This window comes from Ochotona curzoniae, unplaced genomic scaffold, assembly GCF_017591425.1.
Source record: "Ochotona curzoniae isolate NIBS_2020 unplaced genomic scaffold, NIBS_Ocur_1.0 contig_2210, whole genome shotgun sequence".
Lineage (NCBI taxonomy): Eukaryota > Metazoa > Chordata > Mammalia > Lagomorpha > Ochotonidae > Ochotona > Ochotona curzoniae.
The window spans coordinates 742086-765875 of record NW_024465369.1 but is presented as its reverse complement, the minus strand read 5'-3'; the positions used below and the strand labels follow the sequence as shown (position 1 = coordinate 765875).

Below are 23790 nucleotides of genomic sequence, written 5' to 3'. Positions count from 1 at the left end.
TTGCAACTGAAATTAAACTTGGAAGGAAAATGTTGTCCTTACAGTTACTTCGCATTACATCAGTGATCTTAGCCAATCAACATATTCCTCTGAATAGCCATATAATTATATTTTCTTTATAGACATGGCACAAACCAGCAGGATACAGTATTGAGGCTTGTGGCTGAAAGGATCCCAGTGTTCCACTTACAAGGATCTTTTTAAGCAATCATGGAAAATAAAATTAAAACATAAATTTATTCTGGTGCAAAAAATACTGAATTGCATGCATATGGGGTATCTTCGTACCAAAAGGTTATGGAAAGTGTGTATTGTGGGAAAAATTTCATAACTCAAAATATTTTGTACTGAAAAAACATCCAGTTTCATTTTCTACAAATATTTTGAAGGGCCCTTATTTTTCTCTTATGAAAGGGGTGCTTATCTATGCTAACTTCATGTTGGTTGTGGTCTGTGCAGAATCTGCTTTGAATCAATGCTCCATTGATAACATCAGTTGACATGCTTCTAAGCAGCTGCTCTTATGTTGATTTTTTGCTGTTAATTGCATAGGGTACCCATGCACCCATAGGGATCATATGTCCTTTAAAAATTTCAGCCCTGGAACAGATGGAATTTTTCAGGATTACAGTGTAGATCTGCAGGAAAATTCTGTTTCGGATCATCAAAGTAGACAGTGGCCCTGTAGACATGTGCCCACATTGTTCAGCACATTTTGCCCCACATTCTGCTGTAATCACATCATCTTTGTTTATGACTAACATTGACATGTACCCTGCAAAGAAAACAGATTTGGGGCCTGGAGTGATAGCCTAGTGGCTAAATCCTCACCTTACATGCACTGGGATCCCATATGGGTGCTGGTTCATATCTCAACTGTTCCACTTTCCATCCAGCTCCCGGTTTGTGTCCTGAGAAAGCATTTGAGGACAGCACCAAGTTTTGGGATCTTGCACCTATGTGGGAGATCTGGAAGAATCTCCAGGCTCCTGGCTTCAGATTGGTTCAGTTCCAGCTGTTGTGGCCACTTGGGGAATGAATCAGTAGACAGAAGATCTTTCTGTCTCTTCTTCTGTCTGTAAATCTGCCTTTCGAATAAAAATAAATCTTGGGGAAAAAAGGTCTGGCTGGGTTCTTGAACTGAAACATCAGTTATACTTTCTTGTGAGATTAAGTATAGTAAATTCTTTGACCTTGTTTCTTTACGGTGCAATCCTGTGTCTTGCCCCTTTCTTTGTAAATAAACAAGTTTGTTTTCAGCAAGATCATCCTCTGGAGGCCTGAAGGCACACTGATCCTAGAGAATAAAGAGGAAGGTTATGAGAGAGGACTAATAGACATGACCCCAGAATGTGGGCCTATACAGAGAACATGTTTTGTTTCTGCAGCCAGCCTGGGGAGAGCATATTCTAGGTATCTCTTCGGTAGCCAAGGGAGACACCATCGTTGGTTGCTGTTTTATGTTCAGCCTGAGTGTGTCATCAGTGAGTTCGTGTGGGGAGCTCAGAGGAAGCATGGAGTACCAACTGCCTCAGTCTGCCCAGGTATCAACATAGCGATTGAAGAGAGTTGTTTTCCTCTCATTCTTTCTATTTGTCTGCTCTGGTTATGTGTATGTCTCTGCATATGGGCATATGCTTGTCTCTGATGACTAGCAATTGTCTGGCATCAGGTACCACCTACAGTTTGTACAAAGTAAGAATACCAAAGATACCATTAGCAAAGGTTTCTCACATTTCCAGGACAACTTGTTTCTTTCTGTCAATAATTGTTAAGATCAAGGTCAAGCTCCTCAGGCCTTCCTTTTCCCCTCTGCCACGTGCTCAAATGCAAGAGCCAATAGTGATGAGTGAAGTGTTCTCAGGGTCAATGAACCATGTTCCCACTAAAGGAATCTTGACCATGTTTCAATCATGGAAATGGTCCTTGAGAACTGAGCCTGTGTATACATACTGCCCACAGAGCTTGTGTGTTTTTTCTTTCTATTCTTTTTTTTTTCACCCATCCAAAGAAATTTTCCCAGTTATTCTCAGTGCTGCTTCTAAAGATTACAGATGCTACTGCATTCAGATCCTTGCTTTCCTTGCAAACCCACACTTGGCATGCTGTGTTTTTCTTGTCTCCTCCTGCAAATAAGAATGATTGCTTTCCCTGCCAATGGGCACTATTAATATTTATCTACCTCACAGTCAAGTGTTATTAATTAGTTAATTAGTAGTAGTGAAAACAATTAGTGTTTGGGAGCAGAGTGTTATGTACATGCTAAGAACACAAATTACCATAAAGAAGGCAAAGGCAGAGTCTGAATTCCAAATAGAGAGCAAATTTAGCCTTTTTATTTGACAAGGACTTGGTCTCAGGGCGGCATGTGTTAAGGAGTATCTGTGACCAGGTACCAATGCAGACTCCTCCCCCTGTTGTCCTAGATCTTATATCCCATGCCTCATTCTGGATTTGGCTTTTCCTCAGCCCTGAATTCATCCAAGCATCAATTATGTCTACATAGTTTATGCTTGAGATATTTTTGGGGTGGAGGGTGTGTGTGTGTGTGTGTGTGTAACTAACCAAAAAAAGAGAAAGGTTAAATTGCAGTGATCTGTCTTGGCCTTTTTGTTATTCTGTTTATTTAAAAAACAAATTTGTTTTGGGAATTTGGAAGCCCAGTGTAATACCTAGTGGCCAAAATCCTTGCCTTACATGTGCTTGGCTCCCTAGTGATGCTGGATCATGTCCCAGCTGCCCACTCCTTTTCCAGCTCCCTGCTTGTGACCTGGGAAAGCAGTTGAGAATGGCTCAAAGCTTTGGGATGCTGCACCCACGTGGGAAACCCAGAAGAAGCTCCTGGCTCCTGGTTTCAGATCAGCTCAGCTACAGTCATTGTGACCACTTAGGTCAGTGAACCAGTGGATGGATGACCTTTCTGTCTCCTTCTCTCTGTAAATCTGACTTTCTAATACAAATAAATATAAATAATGAATCTGACTTTATTGGAAAGTCAGAGCTTTACAGATTTACAGAAAGTCAGATTTACAGAAAGATCTTCTGTCTGCTGGTTCACTCCCCAAGTGACCTCAATGGCTGGAGCTGAGCTAATCAGAAACCAGGAACCAGGAGGTTCTTCTGGATCTCCCATGTGGGTGCAGGGTCCCTAGGCTTTGTGCAGTCTTTAACTGCTTTTCCAGATCACAAGCAGGGAGTTAGATGGGAAGTAGAACAGCCAGTATTAGAACCAATGCCCATATAGGATCCTGATGAATCCGAGACAAAGACATACCTACTACGCCATTGCGCCAGACCCTTTATTTATTTATTTATTTATTTATTTATTTAGTTAGTTAGTTAGTTATTTAAAGAGAGTTAATAATGCAAATTGAGCATCCCAATCCAGTATATGAAATCTGAAATCCCTGAAGTGCTAAAATATTGTGAGCTTTTTGAGTGCTGGTGTGATACTTAAAGATTTTGGATTGTGGAGCATATTCAGGCAGTAAAGTCTATGTAAGTATTCAAAAATCTGGAAAATCCCCAAGCCCAAAGCACTTCTGTTCCCAGTTACTTTAGAAGGACTCCTCACACTGTGCTGGAAATGGTGATAATGCTCAGGAAGAGCCTTAGAAACAATAGCTGTCCAGTTTGACAATGATGTTGATACAAGGTTAACTACCAGACTCACCTACCTGCTGTTTAGGGACTAGAGGTCAGAGCAGTTGACTGGTGATCTCCTTTGCTTACAGAGCCTTAAGTAAGACCTGCAGCAGCCCCCTGTCGAAAGATGGAAATCTACAAGGTAGAAGTGTCAAGCACCTTAAACTTTTGGCCTGAGCAGCCACTAGGGAACAGAACTCCTTATCACCATCCCATTTAGCAAAATAATTGCAAAGATTTATTAAATGTGTACTGCATGCAAGTGCTGTACTGAATAATGGAATCGAGAGAGTGTCAGAGCAGTGCATTTGCACAGTTCTTTATTGTGGTGTCCTTCTGTGCTTGCCTTATGGAAAATGTGGCTTCTAATTGGCAAAATAAGTTTAGAACACACATGAGAAGCCCGTGGTAGTATAATGCTAAATGTCATAGGGAAGTCATTGAAGGCTTATTGGGGTTCAAAAGGGAGAGTGATCTTTAGGGGACACCGTGGAAAGTGTCAGAGAGGTAAGGAAATTTACATTTAAAGAGTCAAGCATAAACTGGAAGAGGAAGGTAGGTGAGAGAGGAAGTTGACAATGGGAGGGGGTGGTGCTCAGCATGGCAGGATGCAGGAAGCTTTGGAGGATGAGAAGACCAGTTCCTCTGCACACTGGGTACTGAAGACTGGTTTATGTCAGGAAATAGTGAAAAATGACATCTGAAATGCAGGAACTGGTCAACTGGTAAAGAAACTGGAATTCAAACTTCATTATACTGGTTTTGTCTTAAGCCCCATCCAAAAGGATATTGTATGGCAAGAAACTACTGCAGATCGATTTAGAAGACAGTTCCTTAGTAGGGTTCCAGGTATCAGTCCCTTGTCCTACTGTGCCCCCCCTTCCACTGTGGACTGGGGAAAAGGTCCACGAGGGGTTTTGAAAGATTATGGAGGGCCCGGCGCGGTGGCGCAAGTGGTTAAGTCCTTGCCTTGCACGCCCAGGATCCCATATGGGTGCCGGTTCTATCCCGGCAGCCCCGCTTCCCTTCCAGCTCCCTGCCTGTTGCCCGGGAAAGCAGTCAAGGACGGCCCAAAGCTTTGGGACCCTGCACCCACGTGGGAGACCCAGAAGAGGTTCCTGGCTCCTGGCTTTGGATCGGCATAGCATCGGCCATTGTGCTCACTTGGGGAGTGAATCATCAGACGGAAGATCTTCCTCTCTCTCTCCTCTCTGTATATCTGCCTTTCCAATTAAAAAAATGATAAAAATAAATCTTTAAAAAAAAAAGAAAGATTATGGAGAGCTATACCGAAAGGTTGCTGAAGTGGCTGACTCTACTCCTTTCCTTGCGCCGAGACAAAAAATCCTGCAAGGAAATGGAAATGCACTCATTCACAGGATGGGCAAGTTCCAAGGAGCCCTTTAAAAGCCTCAGCTTCAGCGTTACTTCTCTACCATTAAATGCATCGCTGACTCTATTAGCCACAGCGCTAAGAGGCTCACTACAAATGACAGTGAAAGGATCCATCAAAACCGATAGTTTCTTTAGTTCATCAAATCTCTATTCACTGCAAAAACATTGTTGTTCTTGTGGTTTGTTCTTCATGATTGCTTTTATGAAGGTGGCGAAAAGGCAAAGTATAGAGGTGGAAACTCAAAATTGACTCTATATGGCTAAGATTTACCATCTTCAAAAATAGCATGCTGTATTAATACATTTCTGATTTCAAGGTGTTTTTTTCTCCTTAAATTGTTCTTTCCTGCACATAATAATTCCATCAGACAAGGGACTGTGGAAGAAAATGTCATGTGTGGTTTATTTCTGAGGGGCTTTGAAGAATAAAAATACTATCATTGGTTAATGTGTCTGAAATATCAGATACAATATGATTGTAATATGCAAAGATGCCTTTCAGTTACAGACTCTTTTCTTTCAATTTATTTATTGTAGGATCTGAGGGAGGAATGTGTAAAGTTGAAAACCAGAGTGTTTGATTTAGAACAACAAAATCGAACGCTAAGTATTCTGTTCCAGCAGCGAGTGAGACCAGCTTCTGATCTGCTCCTCCAGGTATGTGTTTATGTGCAGAACAATCTTTGCTACTGAAATGGTATTGACAAGAAGTTACTTAAGTTCAAACGTTACTAGCATCTCTGTGAGCTAGGCGTATTGCATCAGAACTCCAATGCTTTCCCCTCTCAGGGGACATCATTAAAACTGAACATATCTTAAATTTTTGACTTTTTAAAGCTATATGCAGATCAAGAAGCACACCAACAAAAATAGGCAGGTGAAAGGTACAATCCAAAGACGTCCTCTGGCACACAAGGCGGAACCATGGATTGGATTTAGGCAATAATTGATTACGCCAGGGAACAGCATTAGTAACTGCATTCTCTGATAAACAAGGAAGTTTTATGTAACACCAAAGCACATGTCTTTTTTTCAATCTCTCTAGAACCAGAAATACAAGTGGGGTTTGTTTTACTTCCTCTCTGTCTCTGTATGGAATTCCTCTCTCCAACACAAGGCTTCGATTCTTGGTATTCTTACAGCAGCTCTTTGTCTCCATGCTCTTGTTGAACTCTTTTTTTTTTTTTATTCAAACTTGCCTACATGACATGTACTGCTGTCAAAAGTCAAACGGTTTCAACAGTTTTGCACCTGTCCCTGACAAAGCGCAAGAAAATACATTCCTCTCAGAGAAGCACGTGTGGTGGGACAGGGCTTGGAGAGCCGACCTTTGCTGCTTCTGAGTGTTTAATCCTGAGCATGTGCATATTGGCTCACACAAGCTCACGTGAGCTTTGCTTAGAGCCCTTCAAAGTCTGAGCTGACAAAGGCTGCACTGATGTTTCACAGGGCAGTGTATACTCTTGGTTGGGTGTAACTGGCTAAGAGGGAGGTTCCCCCTCCACATAATCATCTGGATGACACAGTCCAGAAATAAATGGCACCTAGGGGCTTCTTAAATTTAAAAAATTTATATTGCATTAAAATTGAGTTCTGGGGCCCAGCACGGTAGCCTAGCAGGTGAAGTCCTCACCTTGCACACTGTGGGATCCCATATGGGTGCCGGTTCTAATCCCGGCAGCCCTGCTTCCCATCCAGCTCCCTGCTTGTGGCCTAGGACAACATTTGAGGACGGCCCAAAGCCCTGGTACCCTGCACTTGTGTGGGAGATCCGGAAGAGGCTCCTGGCTTCGGATTGGCTTGGCTCTGGCTATTGCAGCCACTTGGGGAGTGAGTCATTGGATGGAAGATCGTTCTCTGTGTCTCTCCTCCTTTCTGTATATCTGACTTTCAAACAAAGATGAATAGATCTTTTTTTTTAATTAAGTTCTTTGTCCAACTAGCTACATTTCAGCCATTCAAAAGACCCCTGTGTTGAGCAGTACTTGAAGAGTGAGTTGCCATCATTTTAGAAAGACAAGGTTTTTTCCAAGTGATTGACACTGTGCTGCTGATTTACCTCTGAATGTTAGTATAAGCATTTTTAGGACTCCTTTGGGAACTATGGAAATTGTAACTTGTTTCAGAGAAAGAAAGATCCTTGACAAAGCCGAACATGAAGATATAATTTGCTTTCCTGTCTCCCTACCATGAATTATATTAAAACAGATCTCTGAATTACCAAAAAAAAAAACACCCTCATATCTTAAATTAATTTCTTCTTTACATTAATGGATTATAATTCCTAATTTCTAATGTAAAATTTGTGTTTAGGAAGAAAAGTCATTCATTTGCTGTTTATTTGTGGTCCTGCCCATAATAAATTTTTGACAGAGGAGATCTTGAATTTGTAAAAAGCTGTTCTGCTTTTGCAGTCTCACGGAGAGCCAGAATATAATTAGTCTTACCAGCTGTTGCATTTTCATGTTCTTTTTAAGTAATTTTGCTTTTTCTAACTTGAAGCTTTTTTGGAACAATGTTTAAGGATCTTTAGTCTCTGTTTATGAATCATGAGAATTTATTTGCACAGTAAACACATGTTCCATAGATATTTGAGTCTTTTCATTGGCTGTCACAATGACATTGGCTGTTTCTTAAATCCTTATCCAAATGCCGTGGGATGCTGTGTATACTAGCTGTGAGATTCAGTGTTTGCTCACTGAGTGTTACTAGTAAATGAACTTGATTTTCTCCACCAATGAGAGATTATTTCTAGGAGACATTCTCACGTGATATTAATAGAAGATAAACTGTATGTAATTCTGTAGAGAAAAATGGTAGAAAACATGATGCCTGCTCTCTTGTGGCTTCATGCCTACAATCCTAGACAGAAGAAGTGTCTGACTTTTCAAGTGATCTGATAATTATATGATGCATGGCAATTTATTTGCTGATGATGCTTTTGGGCTTCATTGAGAAACAAACAGATACCATGGAGTTTTAAAAAACAAATCTGAACCTGATTTGCACCTATTGATGTTTAGTGATTATTGATTGAATGGAATGATGAGTGAGTGAAGTTAGTCATAGTGCAGGTTGTAGAGTTACTGCACACACACCTGAGGGAGGTTTATGACTCTAACTCCTCCTCTGAACTTTTCCCAACTTTTACGGATCTCCAGTACAGCCAGGTGGGTCCAGTCTGATCTGTTTGAGCATGTGGTGAAAGTGCAGCGAAAATCTAACACTGTGTGTGCACAGACTGAGATGTCACACATCCTGGTCCTGCTCCCTGTCAGCTGCAGAGTCAGGACTGCAAATTTCTACGTCATTTTCTGTAAAAGAGTGCTTCAAAAACTTTGTGGAAAATGAAATTTTTGTGCAAGAAAAAAATACATATGAGGGAATCTTCAAACAGCACATAAAAGCCTATTAGAAATACACTATGGATAACTTTCAAAAGTTACTGTACTTTTTATGTGTATTAAGTAAACCAATGAATAGTGATACAAGTGTTGTTATAAAACAAAGCTGAGTGTTCCAAAAGCTTCTGTAAGCAAGTTACTAGGAAACAGTGTGTGATCAAATCCAACATAGGTATAAGGAAACCAGGGATTGTACTAAACGTTCTTCAAACACACTGTGGCACTCCCAGTTTCTTAATCAAATGAAGAGAAACTAGAGGGATGGGCCAGGTAGGGGGTGGAGTGGCTCTGTGAATAGAGAAACAATACCACATCTAACCACTGAACGCATGCTCTATGGAATGAAAGTGTTTCTGCTTGGCTGGAGTAAAGAGTTTATGTCAGGAACAAAAGAAAAATGAGTCCTTTGAGGGTAAAGTAAGTCCACAGAGCCTTGGATGCATTATGAAGATGAAAAATCACATCTTGCCATAAACCCTGAAGATTCATTCTCATCTTTTGTGCCTTTCTGACTTGATCCCAAACCAGCCTCCTGAGCTACATCACATCATGAAATGTCCTGCCCTGAAGGAGCTGTGTGATCTTTCAAAGTGACCCCCACCTCTTGCAGAGGCAGCTTTCTGTGCCTCTGACAACTTAATATCCTCAGTGAAAGAGACACAATCCCCACTACACATCCTCCGTATGCTTTCATGGCTCCGCAATGCCAAGAACAAAGCCACCAAGGTCCACTGATGATGCAGCATGGCAGCTTCACCGTTAAGGGTGACTGTACCAGCTGGGCCCTGGTGTTATTCAGCTGCACAGAGATGCTCCTCCTGTCACCTGAGGGTCTGTCTAAATTAGCTATCAGGTCTGCAGGGCAGGCTGGAGTCACCTCCTTGGCTGACATGCAGTAACCCAGGGGGCAGAGAAGATCAATTCTAGAAACTCATAAAGCAAAATGACAGCCTATCAAACATTGTGGGAAGCCAGTGAAAACTCTAAATATGTTTAGATTTGCTTGCCTCCTTGTTGAATTGTAAATCTAGGTAAGAAGGAAGCTCAAAGGTGGTTTTGATAGATCAGAATTAAAACCTCCCATTAGAGATCGTGGGTTGCTCTCCCATTCCACACTTTTCCATTTGTTTATTTGTCCGTCCCTCTTCATTATTTTCACTGTGTAATTCTAATGCCTTCCTAATCATTTCTTCTTCACTTTAACCTTTCATATCAGTTTAACTATATACATTTGATAATATCCAAAAATTGGATACAGACACCCTTAAGAAAGCAAAGCATGTGCATTCAAAGGTGTATCATGAGGACAAGTGTTGAACCTATTGGCTAAAATGTCAGTAAGGATGCATTTGTCATATGTCACAGTAGCTAGTATTGATACCTTGCATCAGATCCAAATTTCAAGTTTCTTATCCAAGTAATAAGAAATCCAAGTTTCTTATTAATGCAAATCCTTAGGAGATGATGAAATGAAGGCTAAAATAATTGGAATCTAGCCTCCCATGTGGGACGCAGGGAGGTCTGGGCTCCTGATGTTGGTGCTGGCAAAATCTCAGCATTGCATACATACGTTTGAGGGGTGAACCAAAAGGCAGGAGTCTCTCCCTCCTAGTAGAAGAAACAGCAAAATTTTAGTAGATTAAACTCTTAGCTGCCACAAGAGTTTGGGAATTCATAATTCTACACAGGACATCAAGTGCTGACTCACGTGGGTGGCACAGGTAGCTGACGACTACATGACCTCCATCCAGGAGACAGTTGACCAGAATGGCTGTGTCCAGGAGAACTCCAGCGAGGTAGTATCTTGAGGCTGGATCTCAGGGAAGATGATGCCTTGCTTGTAGACATGTAGAGAAGTGAGTGGGTAAAGTGTTCTGCTCAAGCTCATGATTAGATCCACACTTTGGAAAGAAAGATGTGGAGGAAGAGGAAAAATAAATCAGAAAAGTGGCAAATGTTTTAAAATCCTCCCACCTAAAATAATGTGAAGCAGAACAGGAACAGAAACAGCACAATTTTACACCTTGGTTTTAAGCTTGTCAGATTCTCTATTACTTAGGTGACTCATCTACACTGAAGTCGTCTTTCTGTCTTGGCCAAAGGATATGGCAGCCCTTTGAAATATCAGATTAGAAAGAAACAAATTTCTTGGGCTAAAAGTAATGTTGTATTAGGATAATGATAATGCAAGTATCCAAAGCAAGACAAAGAGAACACAGATAGAGGGGAAAGTCTTAAATGCCATAAGTCAAGAACCTTTCAAAAATGTGTAAATAGACAGCAGATCCACATTATGACTGCACCGCAAAGCCTTCTGATCTGACTGAAATCACAGGTGGGCCTGCTAATTGAAATGTCAGAGGGAGAGCTAGAAAAACACCCCTCAAGCCCATTCAGGGTATTTGAGGGAGCACTCAGAGGAGGCGAACAGAAGGACTCAATTTCACCAGGTTTTCTATTTAAATGCTCTGCCAAACACCAACTCTGTTACTTTTCTTCTCCATTCCTCAGGAATTGATGATAGAGTGAACAAGGTAAAAAGCTTTTGGAGGAGATGGCCTACCTGGTGAAGTCAGTGCAAGGCAGGAAAGGGGAAGGGAATGAGAGCAGTCCTGTGGGAGTTGGGTGCGTGTGAAGGAGAAGGCCGACTTTGAAGTCACAAGTTCAGACAAGGGCAAATGGCTAGAGCAGATGGTTTCTCTCAGATGAGTTCTAACTTTTTGTGCTTGGTTGTTTTGGTTTGATTTAACTGATTCCTGTTGTCAGGGAGACCATAGAAATGGATTTCACCTTAAAATTATCTGTGTTCAGTCACTATAGGGAATTATGTTTCAAGGATGTGTCTTTGATCAGAGGGATGAGAGTTCCATTGGGTTATGAGTTTTTAACCTGTACCATTCTAACCATGCCCATCTCTGTGAAGCTACCTAATGGAAGGCATATAATTTCCCTTTGTATCCTTAGGCATTTCCAAGATATAGATTAATGACTTTCAAGAGCATGTAGTTGGCTCCATGTAAACTACCCTCATATCTGAAATAATGCAGTATCTCATATGTTAAGATTGAAGACCAAAGGGTTTGAGCTAGATGAAGTAATAAGCAGAGGTTACTATAATATGTTGTCGCCAGCTCCAGTCTACTGTGGCCATGTGGAAATGCCAATAAAAAAGTTACTTGCCATTGGTATTGATATTTTAAGAAACTGGAAATACAGATTCTGTATGCTAGCTCTCGACTTGAAAACATCACCTCACCCCTGGTTTGACATGGGAGAAACTTAAAAGAACAAATGTTCACCAGAATTGGCGTGCAACCTACTTTTGTTTCAGTGTCCTAATGATAATAGGTTTTGCTTCTTTGTTTTTTTATTTAAAACACAGTACAAGTGCTGAGAACACCTGGGCAGTGGACTGCACAGTCATGTTTATAGTAAAGCCATCATCCATTGCTCCATTCATCATTTCAGCAATAATTCATGGGGCTGCTGCTGTTTGTTTGACACTGTACTTGCTGCCGAGGACACATAGATGAGTAAGACACACTTTCAGACACGACAGGTTTATCATGCACTAAGGAGACAGATAACATGAGCCAACTGTTCTGCAGTGGAGTAGTAAATGCAACAGAAGCATGTTGTTCTCGGAGATCTTCTCAGAGGGAAAGTTAGGATCTCCACTTGGGTATCAGGGAGCCTCTGAGAGGCAAAATATCTAGACAGAATTTTGAAGGATGACGAGTTTTTTCTTTTAAAACAAAGCAAAACAAAGCAAAACTTCTCAGAAAACATGTACTATTTCAGGTCTAAATGTAGCACTAAAATTTATATACAGTTGAATCCCAGGTTCTGACTTTAATCATAGGTTTTATAAGATTGTCTTAATATAATCTGGTCTTGTTCAGCATTTATCCAGCCCTTCTAACATCTACTGAACTCATGGAGCTCGCAGGAAACAAAAATCCCTGAGAGTATCATGAAACTGAATTCTCTGTCTCTGTGACCTTCAGTCACAATTCTTGCTAGCTTTTTATCTGAGAAAGAATCTAGTTAAACTGAATTAAGATGAAAAATGGAGAGCTCTCTGTGTCTGAGGCTTATTTTAAGGACTTTAACATTAAACAGAGGCTCAACCCTTGAACATGAATCAGCATTCGGTTTAACAGACTGATTGAAATGTAAATTCAAAAAATGCACCTTGTAGCCTCTAACGTTTAGGCTTTCTATATTTCTTTTTATATTTCAAGCAAATGAAAAAGAATCTGATTACCCATGATTTAGCAAACTCTTGTAGTAAATGTTTATCATAGAAACCTTCAGCAAAAATTATTATTGAGCATTGCATTTTCACAGCTGTTGGGTAAACATAAGGGTTTTAAAATGTAAGGAACAGCAAGTACTGAGGAAACAGTGGTGATATTAATGTAGGAACTTAATTACGTAGAGTAAGAGCATTAATTTCTCAACTCCTCAAGTGATGGTATGTCCACTGCCATCAAGAAAATCTTGTTTCTGGCATAAAAAGATGTGGAAGACCTGCATGAGTGAAAAAGCAATTCTGGTGCTGTTTTCTCACCTTTTGGGCCAGGAGGTTGTCCTTATCTGCAGGCTGCCCTGGCACAGTCCAGAGCCCTGAGCTGCTGCAAGGCAATAGTTTGCACTCTACTGCAGTTCTACAGGAGACCCAGAAAAAGCCTTTAACCTCTCTGGTTGTGGTGAAGAAGTATAGCTTTGAAGTTCTGAATGCTGGCTGAATGGGTCAGGGAGGGAAAAAATGGCAGAGTTGGGCTGACATCAAAGAACTAGATAAAAGTACCTAGGAACTCTTGCAAAATCTACCCAGCTCAGGCTGATGAACTTCAGGTTGTCATGGCAGGCATGTTGTGAAAACCTAGTGCTGCTTGGAACAGCCATACCCTAGAGGACATAAAATTGACCTTCAATTGTGCTCAACTCATTACAGCCATTTTGAAATGGACTCACCATTCCCACCTGTATGATCAGAGGGATGGTGATTAATTAGTCCCAGGACAAGGTACTCAGATATCCTGATGGACAGTGATTTATGTTGTGTGCCTGACTTCACCAGAGTGACTTCTAGAGAATAAAGATACCCTCTACTGCATACATAGTCATGCCAGGTAGCACGTACAGGTCTGGGTCACATTTTTTAAAATCCTGATGCTGGGGCTGGTATTGTGGTATTAGCAGGTAAAGCTGCTAACTGCAACCATATGGGTACAAGTTTGTGTCTTGGCTGCTACACTTCCCATCCTGCTGTCTGCAAATGCCCTGGAAAACCTTGGGGAAATGGCCAAGTATTTGTGCCCCTGCCACCAACATAGGAAACTTTGGTGGAGCTCCTGGTGCCTGGCTAATCCCTGATCATTGTGGCCATTTGAGGAGTGAAACAGCAGAGAAAACATTTCTGTGTCTTTCTGCCATGACCCCTCTCTCTGTAATTCTACCTTTCAAACAAACAAACAAACAAATATTTTAAGAAAAGGAAAGAAAACATTGGTGATCTCTAGACAAGTGAGATGGTAAAGGAACATCTGTGAGGCTGGGAGATCAGGTGATGCTGTTTAACCTCTTGTTTATAAGCTGTCTAAATTCCATTGTATTGCAACATCTTTTTCTGTCTTTTAAGTATTTTGTGTCCCTTATCGGGGCAAGGATCTGTCAGACACTATCAAACTTGTTTCAGAATTGAAAAAAACCAACCTATGACTGGTTTTTGGAAACACTTCAAAGGTCATTCACCTGTGTGGAACTTCACTCATTAGGAATGTTGCACAATATGTTACAGGCCATCTTAGGAAGCCATTGCCACTGCCGGCTCCCTGGTGACGTGCAGCACACACACATGTCAGGAGCATCTCTAGCTATAGACAGTGGCAGATGAATCTGCCCCACCCTACTGACCAGGTAGTGCAGGAAGGGTCAGGGGAGTCCTTTCTGGAAATCAATGCAAGTAAAAAGATGAAGTGAAAGCTATGCAATGAGTAGTGCTGCTTCTTAGAGCAGTAATCCCGATGGCTCCATCAGCCTTGTGGAAAGATGTGAGGGAGGCTGTCACCATGATGTAAAAGCTTGAGCCCCAACTTGCAGCTTCAGTGCCCCATCTGGGTGCTGGTTCCGATCCCTTGCTCCTTCAATAATGATCTAGCTCCGTGCTAATGGTCTGGGAACGCAGTAGGGGATGACCCAAGTCCTTGAATCCATGCACCCTCATGGTGTCCTGGAAGAAGCTCCTGTCTCCTTACTTTAGAACAGCCCAATTCTGGCCATGGTGGTTATTTGGAAAAGTGAACCATTGAATGGAAGATTTCTATATGTCCTTCTCTGTTAGTCTACCTTTCAAACAAAAGTAATTTTTTTTAAAGTAATAAATAATAGAAATTTTAAAAATAGAAGTAAATTATGTTAGAAGAAGGCCAGTCATAGTTGCATCTAACAGTGACAAAGCTTCGTCATGACAGTAGGTCCAAGATCTTGCTGCTTCTGGATATAAAGATGAAGCTCCCCAGCCAGGGTTCTTCTGCAAAGCTTGCTGCCTGAAATATCCAGTGCCACCTTAGATCCTCATTTCCAGTTGTTACCTTCTTCACTTTTACCGGACTTGCATGACAAAAGAATATTGCAATAACTTTCAGCAAATCAAACAATTAAAAGGCATTTGTGGGGCTTGGCAATGTACCATCTTGTGACCAAATCAAGTTACACACATTTGTTTGGTGTCCTCATCATTGAATCATAGACAGCACCGTTGTGGACACAATAGATACTTCCCTGAATAAGGACACAAATCTAATAATGTAGTAACATGATCAAATCATTTACCCTGAAAACATGTTTCTGCCAAGGAATAATAGAATTGTAGGATATTCCATCTCACCTTTCAACATCATGTAATCTACCTCCACATTCCATTGCCTGCCATTCAGATTGGTCCAGTCTGTGCATGGTCACATACTCCTGAGAGCGGAGTGGGGACCAGGTCTATGAGCGCTGGTTCTCAGCATTATACCCATTTTCTTATTCCATGAAACAGATGTGCTTAAGTTAAGGAAGAGCAGGAACTTGACATGAGGAAGGCAATTTAGGACACAGGAAAGCCCAGTAAACAGCCTTTGGAAGTGGTTTAGGTCACTGAAGGCATGAAACTCTGAGAAGACAATTTGGAGAGAATGAGAGATAAAAAGAAAGAGAAACAGACCGAGTGTGAGTGGGGAGAACTCATTGTGTGCAGCACTAGAGAGACTACTAAACTCCAAGCAGTTTCCATCATACTCGGGTGATTTAGGCAAGTTCCTGAATTTCTTAGAATAAAGCAATAGAAATGAGTCTAAGATGCTAAATACAAGTACTGTCACATAGTAGAGGCAAAGCTGTGATGTGAAATTAGAAACCTTCATCCTGGTGGCCTAGGAGCAGGGGAGATATGACAAGTGGTCTGGCTGATGGAACAAAGCTTTGATCCCAAAACACACTGTATGAAGCCAATTCCTCTTCAGTATTGACTACTTGTTTTAGGGGGATTTGGATATATGGGGACTCTAGAGAGAGTTACCTCCAAGCAGATCCTTAGGAACTTTCCACAGGTGTATAAGATATCCTGGAGCTGAGTATATTGGAAATATCTTGGATTCAGGCATCTATCCAGTCTCATGGTTAACATTCAAAGAGAGAGGGGCTCTCGTTGTGCAGAATACTTTGAGCATCTGAGAAAAGTAGTAGGGTTTCCCCCCACATACAAAAAATTGTACTTGTAGCTTCAAGATTGTTGGCAATCCTGTGAGACCTATTAACCTCTTTAGTTAAGCAATTAATTCTAAAGCATTGGTTAACCCGTATGGTGAGCTGCAATGGAGCCATCCTGTTATATTTTACCCATTCATGGCTGGCTGTTTTCTGTCTTACCTCCTTCCTTCTTTCCCAACTATGCCAGCTCCCTGAACATTCACTTCTGTACAAAGTATGGTCTCCCCCAAAGATAAAAATTTTAGCTTTTTCGTTTTATGATTGCTTTTCCCCTAAATTTTGAGTGGAATAGGATAAAGATCATGCCATGGGAATTATATGGTGCTATAGGTGTAGGTATGTGTGAAGAAATTGAAATTTGAATGCAGCACACACTGTGCATTCTTGACATGGGATGGCTACAGATGTATTCCAGTAGGTCTTACTCATATTCCATTGCTCCATTTGTTGTTTTCAAGCCAAGCATTGAGATCTTGGAATTAATGTAAAGATTCCATAATGATATGAGTATCATTAACGTTGCTGCAAAATTTGCTATAAAATTGGGGAGAGCTGAAATGAATGGGGCACTTAGCAAGCTCATGCTTATAAGTGACATTTTCTTCTCATTATATAGTATGCTTTGGCTGAAAAAACTTCATTGCATTAATTTCATGTAAAAACATGAAATTTTAGATGTTCTTGTGTGCCACTTATGTATCTGGACAGGTCACCCAATTGATTGCTTACTGAGTTGTGAGACTATTTTAGTAGCTATATGTTGAGGATGTTCTCTAACTAGATGGCTAAAATACTGAGTGTCTGCATAATACACTTATCTGTTGTGTTTGGTCAGATGACTCAATTGGTTGATCCTCTGCCTTCAAGTACTGACATTCAATATTGGCACCAGTTTCTGTCCCAAATACTCCACTTCCAATCCAGCCCCCTGCTTGTGGCCATCAGTAGAAGATGGCCCAAAGCTTTGGGATTCTGCACCCATGTGGGGGACTTGGAAGAAGCTTCTGGCTCCTGGCTTTATGTCAGCTCACTATGGCCACTGCAGCCTTTTGGGGAGTGAACTAGCAGATATAAGATCTTTTTCTCTTTGTCTGTCCTTTTCTATATAGTTTTATCTTTATAATCTAAATAAATATATTTTTAAAATAATACATAACATACGTATCTGAGGATCCTGAGTTTCTTGTTTTTCAGTTAAGAGGAACCATTCAAGCTACTCTACACACAGTGGCGAACTATTTGTGAAAAACAATTTATGTCACTTTTTATCTTCCCACAAAGATTTTTTTTGTTTGCCTTCTCAGTCCAAACTCAGATCCAAGCAGCTACTGGTCTGTTTTCTCTGGATGTTTGCTTTATCATTTTAACATATGTGGAATAACACAGTATGAATATACTCCTTTGTATCTGGCTGATGTTACATATGTGTTCTTGTGTTTACTACTCATTCATGTAGCAGGTTATATCAGGAATACACACATATATGTATTTGCTTTGTATTTCAATTTTTAAATTTTTGTTTTTAATATTGTTTATGTAGCCCATGTGAGCGTCTGATTAGGGTGGGGAGGGTCAGGTATGGAGGAAGGTGGGTAGAACGCATGTTTCTTCCCTTCCTCCCACATCTGCATGGGAAGAGAGGACGAGGGCTGCTCCTTGTTGTCACGCTACATCAGCCCCTGGGGATGATACACAGTCTTTTGATGCAGGAGTCTTTCTAACAGTGCTTTTGGGTTTTTGTCTTTGTTTTCAAATGACTTGTCCTGAGTACGTACTTGAAGATGTCCATAGAAAATGTTATCAGTTATGTATCAGTAAATAAATTCGAGTCTTAGATAATACTTAAAAATGTTATGCGAGGACTTCGTGTACTTTTGTTGTATGGTCAATAGGAAGACATGTATTTGTTTTCGTCATTGAGATTCTAAGTAAACAGTGTTGAGGCTAAAGAATATCTGGGTTCAAATTCAGTCTTTATTGTTCATTAAATCATCATCCTGGGCAAACACGTTCACCTCTCTCTCTGCTACAGTTAGGTACTCTAAGGAAGAAGAACGCTGACGTGTTTGATCTGTTGTAGAGTTAAGTACATTGGCATAGGTAAAATATTTACCACAGGGTATTCAGCTACCACTGAGAATGATTTAATAGTAATAGCTCTCTGTCATCATTTTGCCATGCTTTTATGCTTCTCTTTACATCTCCAACAATATTGAATGTACCCTTGGTGATTTGCTCATTACTTTCTATTGGCTTCTATTCCAGACATTTACATGATTGCTTTTAGGCACATGTATATAATGGCCCACTCCTTTTTAATATTACACAATCAAAAACAAACACTATTTAAATGGCATAAAAATTTTTCCACATCGCAGACGTTCATGCAATGCTATCCGAGTCATCCCATGGGATAATGCAAGAGCTGGAACAGTGTGCAGATTCATAGGTAATCTGTGAAAGAGCCAGTGTAGTGGCTGTTATTCCCGTGTACAGACTGGAGTTTATGGTAGCCATCCCAGAAACTAATCCAATCATGCTGATTTGGGGGTTAAGTTAGATCACTAAGTTAGTGATCTCAGAACTTGAAATTAAGAATTTTCGAGTCTCTATAGGTAAAAATAAAAGTTTGGCTAAAACAAGGCGACTGATTTTTATTTTTAATTGGCTCATGCTGATGAAAAGGGAAGAGGTTAGAGAATGGATGTAGGACTGGCAGCCTCATTGTTTGCTGAGTCAGTATTAAATAATATAAAGAAAGAGGATTATTTCCTGTTCCTAAGTTTAAATGTCAATTTTGAAACAACCTCTAAATTTATGATATCAGATTAAATGTTCATTGCTGGGAAATAAGGTTTCCATCAGCTAGAAAGAAATTGTGAGGAATTTTTGAAAATTTTTGAAAATTTCACAGATAATAAGTTCACCAAGTTAGACTTATATTAGAATAACACTCAAAACCTAATGAATTTCTTACCTGTCAGTAACAACCAATTGGAAAATGTAATTGAGAAAAAGATTCTACTCATGAGTAAGAACTACCCAACAATGAGACTGAATAAAATATGTAACATCTAAGTAAGGGAAACAAAATATTTAATAGAAAAAGAAGGAATTGATTAAGTGGAAATATATTGTATGTCTATGATAGAAAAAAAGTCAGTGTTATAAAAATGTTAATTCTTCAGAGCAAATGTACTTTTAATCAAAATTCAATGTTTTTTTAATTTATTTTTTAATTTTCATTACAAAGTCAGATAGACAGAGAGGAACAAAGACAGAGAGGAAGATCTTCCATCCATTGATATACTCTGCAAGTGAGCACAATGGCCAGTGCTGTGCCGATCCAAAGCCAGGAGCCAGGAACTTCTTCTGGGTCTCCCACACGGCTACAGGGTCCCAAGGCTTTGGGCCGTCCTCAACTGCTTTCCCAGGTCACAAGCAGGGAGCTGGATGGAAAGTGGAGCTGCCGGGATTAGAACCGGTGCCCATATGGGATCCCGGGCACACTCAAGGGCCCATTTTTTTTTTTTTTTATGGAATTTGTCAAGCTGATTATAAAATACATCTTGGGTTCTTATAATATTCTCAAACCATGAAATCTTCCAAAACAGAGAAATATACAGAATTGTAGCATAACACTATTGTACTGTGTTACTACAAATTATACACTAAAGTTTTAGTGATTGGAAAATATGGTTTTACCCCAAGAAGAAATAACTAGATTATTGGGAGAAAAGTCTAAAAGCAGACCTATTTTATATGGGATTTTAGTTTATGATAAAAGTGGCAATAGGGAACGATGAATGACTGGGGAGCAGTTGAATGTACAATTGAAAATTATAATAATAATTAGAGGTTTAAGAAATTAAAAGTTACATGATTTCATTTCCTAAATGGTCAAAAACCTAAATACTGACAAGGTATAAAACTCGCTTTAAAAATATTTTAAAAGCATCAGTACATTGAGTAATTTCTTAAATAAGGCATAAAACTAAGAATTTTGGATGTAAAGAACTCTTAAGTGTGGCTAAATCAAAATTTTGAAAATTTTCATTGACCTGATATTCCAACCTCTATAGGTAGAGGAAAGATAGGCACAGAGTGGGGCAAAATATTTAAGCATAAATAACTTTCAGGATGAAAATTGAACTATAAAGCTGAAATCTGTGGATTATAGTTATGAACTTTTATAAATTTTGAAATGGAGAAGCCAAGAGTAGAAGGCGTGTGTGTGTGTGTGTGTGTGTGTGTATACATACATAAAGAGGTAATAAATTCCAAGATACATTTTTTATACAATAGACTGGCAAAAATGAAGTTGTGATAATATTAAGTACCATCAGGTGTAGACAGGAGCAAATAATTTCATGCATAACTGTTGAAAATATGTACCTCCTGCATTGTTCGTGAGATTATAAATAAGTGCAGTAATTTTTACATGACAATTAAATACTGAAAGTGTCTACTGTCTGACGTCTGACTTAGCAGTCCCACATATCCATATTTACTCTACAAAAACTATTAATTTTTTTGCAGAGGGTAACATGTAAGATGTCAGGTATTGTCATTTATAGAAAATAAGTCAAAACAACCCAAATGTTTACCTAAAATCTATGTTATACCTATGCTATAGAATATTAGTCCACAATTTTCAGATGCTAAATTAAGTAATATTTACTGTGCCTGAAACATCCCTAAAACACACTCAGTGAAAAATGAAGTGCAAGCAATATAGATAACTTGATATCATTTATCTTATACTGACATCTACAAAAAGCTAAAACATGAATAATGTCTAAATGTATCTACAATTGCACCGTAAGTAGTCTGAGAAAATACATGGCATACTGATCAAAATGACTACTTTTATGGATGGCAATGGGATGAAGGTTGCCAAATGAAACTTCTGTTTCTTTAAGGTTTGGATTTTTGGTAGTGAAAATGTCTTCCTATATAACTTAACATAGTCAAAATATAGTATTTAAAATAAAAGTAAATCCAGATAATATCCATGGCAGTAAAAATGGCATAAATATTGAGAAGAAGGTATAGATACAACGAACAAACACAAGTAAGCAGAGGGGAATATTTATAATCACAGATTTATGAGAATAGTGAATTTCTGGAGTACTTGAAATAGACACATGCTTGGATTTTTGTGTTGCAGATAATCTCATAGGAAATTCTATTGGTCTAGATCTTAAAATGGTCAGTTATCCCTAGTCAAACCTTGGCACTCAGGAGAGGTGGAGTCGGTGGAGCAGAGGGGAAGGAGTAAAGGTCATTCAAACATCTGATAAAACCAAGAGAGGGGAATAAAAAAGGGTGGGCTGTGAAAGTTCTTCAGATCTTCTGTGTTTTAGTTAAGGGAATGTGAAGATAGGTGGCAAAATAGTTGATGTCATGTCTTTTCAAAATGCAAAAGTAACATGTATTAAGAACAGGAGACTTATTAAGTTTAAGAAATAGGATTAAATAATGGTCAAAAACAAGTCAGAGATTTTCAGATGCATGTTTGGTTAGAAAATAAAATCCAATGATAAATGCTTTCTTTAAAACAGTAACAGCAGCTAAAGCTTATATACTGTGATAGAGAAAGAACAAAATTAATCAGTGAAGATGCACGAAAAATACAAAAATAGAGAAACAAAATGTGAGGGAATGTGATAGGTGAAATGAAATTTAAGGTTAAAAATCTTGCCAATATGAAACGTAGTTAATAAATGTAGAAGTTGTGAGTAAAATTTTGCCAAATAAGGTTATGGACTGATATCACAGCAGTTGAATAAACATGCAAATCAAAGCCTTGGAATGCAAAGTAGGACTTGGTAAAAAAGAACATTATCAGAGAAAGAGCTATCAGAAAACAAAAATAAGCTCTTTCAGAAGTGAAATTTTTTCATAGACAAATAACAGGTAAGCATAAATAAATATTATGATCTTTAGTTTTGATTTTATATCTATATACAAAACCTTCCATTGTTTCAGCAAAGCATATCCATCACTCTCCTAAGACTGTGAAACATTCAGAAAAGTCAGTATTGCCTCTGTCAGACAGACAACTATAACCAAATAAGAAATATGTAGATTGTATAGCCTCTGTCTGCTGACAAGGTAACAACATAAATAAAAATGTGACCAACAAGGAGTAGTCTTTGGATATTACGTACTCTAAAATAATCCTCAATATTAAAGAAGACAGCGAATGCAACATTATAAATGAAGTTATATGAAGAAATTCACTGCATATCAAAATCAAGGAGTCATAGGGAAAACAGAAAAAAATTTTTTTTACATTTTATTATTATTATTATCATTTTATCATACAGTTCCATAGGCTCCTGGTATTTCCCTTATCCCAGCCCCAATTCCCAACCCCCACCTAGTTCCTCTATAACATTACTAAAGTATAGTTTTTCATACACAGTCATATGTCCATCATTGCGGGCATGGACAATGGCAGGGAGCCCAGAATCCTGATAATAGGAAATTTATATGAAACAGAAAATGTAGAAAGGAGATATCTTTTAATATCATTGGTGTTACAAAATAAGGACAAATAATGAACTGATTTAGTGTTCATTTAAGTGCCCAAAGACACGGATAACAGAATAAATCAAAGGAAATATGAGAAGAAATAGCAGAGGTAGATAAAATTGGTCAAACATTATTTTTATAGATGTGTTGGTGTATACATTTTCAAAATGACCTTTTCAACTGTCGGAAAAATAACAAAACCTCTCATTTGATCAATCAAGAGGAAAACTATGCTTTATAAAAGGTAAAAAAGCACAGCCACAGATGCAATAGTAAATACAAATGTGGAATAATCAGAGTAAAGCTTTGTGATATAGCAGGTAGATGTACCTTCTGTGACGCTTGCATCCCGTATGGATACCTGTTTTTGCCCAAGCTCCTCCACCTGCAATACAGCTCCCTGATAATGGCCTAGCGGAAGCACTGGAAGATGGCTCAAGTTTTTAGATCCTTGTCACCCATGTGTGGATCTGGATGAAGGTTTTAGCTCAACTATGGCCATTGCAGTCATCTACGGAGTAAAGCAGCAGATGGATAATCTATTCATCTCTGCTTCTATTTAATTCTTTCAAATACATAAATTTTATTTTTTTTTTAAAAATCAGATCTGTACCTATAAATTTGAAGTAAATTAGTGCCTAGAATAAAAAAGCATAAGTGGAAAATGAAAACATGGGATTTTGGAAAGATACTTAAATTTATACTTAAATTTAGCAGTCAGGATTGGTGTTTGGCACAGAGATTAATATGCCGTTTGGGACACCCACAACCCAGACCACAGGTCCTAGGTTTATGTCCAGGCTCTGCTCCTGATTCCAAGGTCTTGGTGGGGCACACCCTGGGATGCAGCAGATGGGAACAGCTCATGTACGTGGCTCCCTGGCACCCGCATGGGAAACCCAAGTTGAATTCTGGGATTCTGACTTCAGCCTGTGGTAGGCATTTGGAGACTAAATCAGGGCATGGAAGATCCATTCTCTCACTCTCCTCTCTGTCTCTTAATCTGATTTTTAAGTAGATAAATCCAAGTTTCACTAAAAATTTG

General features: G+C 39.3%; 1 protein-coding gene across 2 annotated transcripts in view; it reads left to right on the top strand.

Annotated features, from left to right (window-relative positions):
* The window catches only part of NCKAP5 (NCK associated protein 5), a 743731-nt gene that overhangs the window by 618504 nt on the left and 101437 nt on the right, over positions 1 to 23790 (top strand). For both annotated transcript variants that reach the window (XM_040971482.1, XM_040971481.1), the window contains exon 9: positions 5578 to 5697. In XM_040971482.1, coding sequence (XP_040827416.1) covers positions 5578 to 5697 — 120 coding nt within the window. The remainder of the gene's footprint in view (positions 1 to 5577; positions 5698 to 23790) is intronic.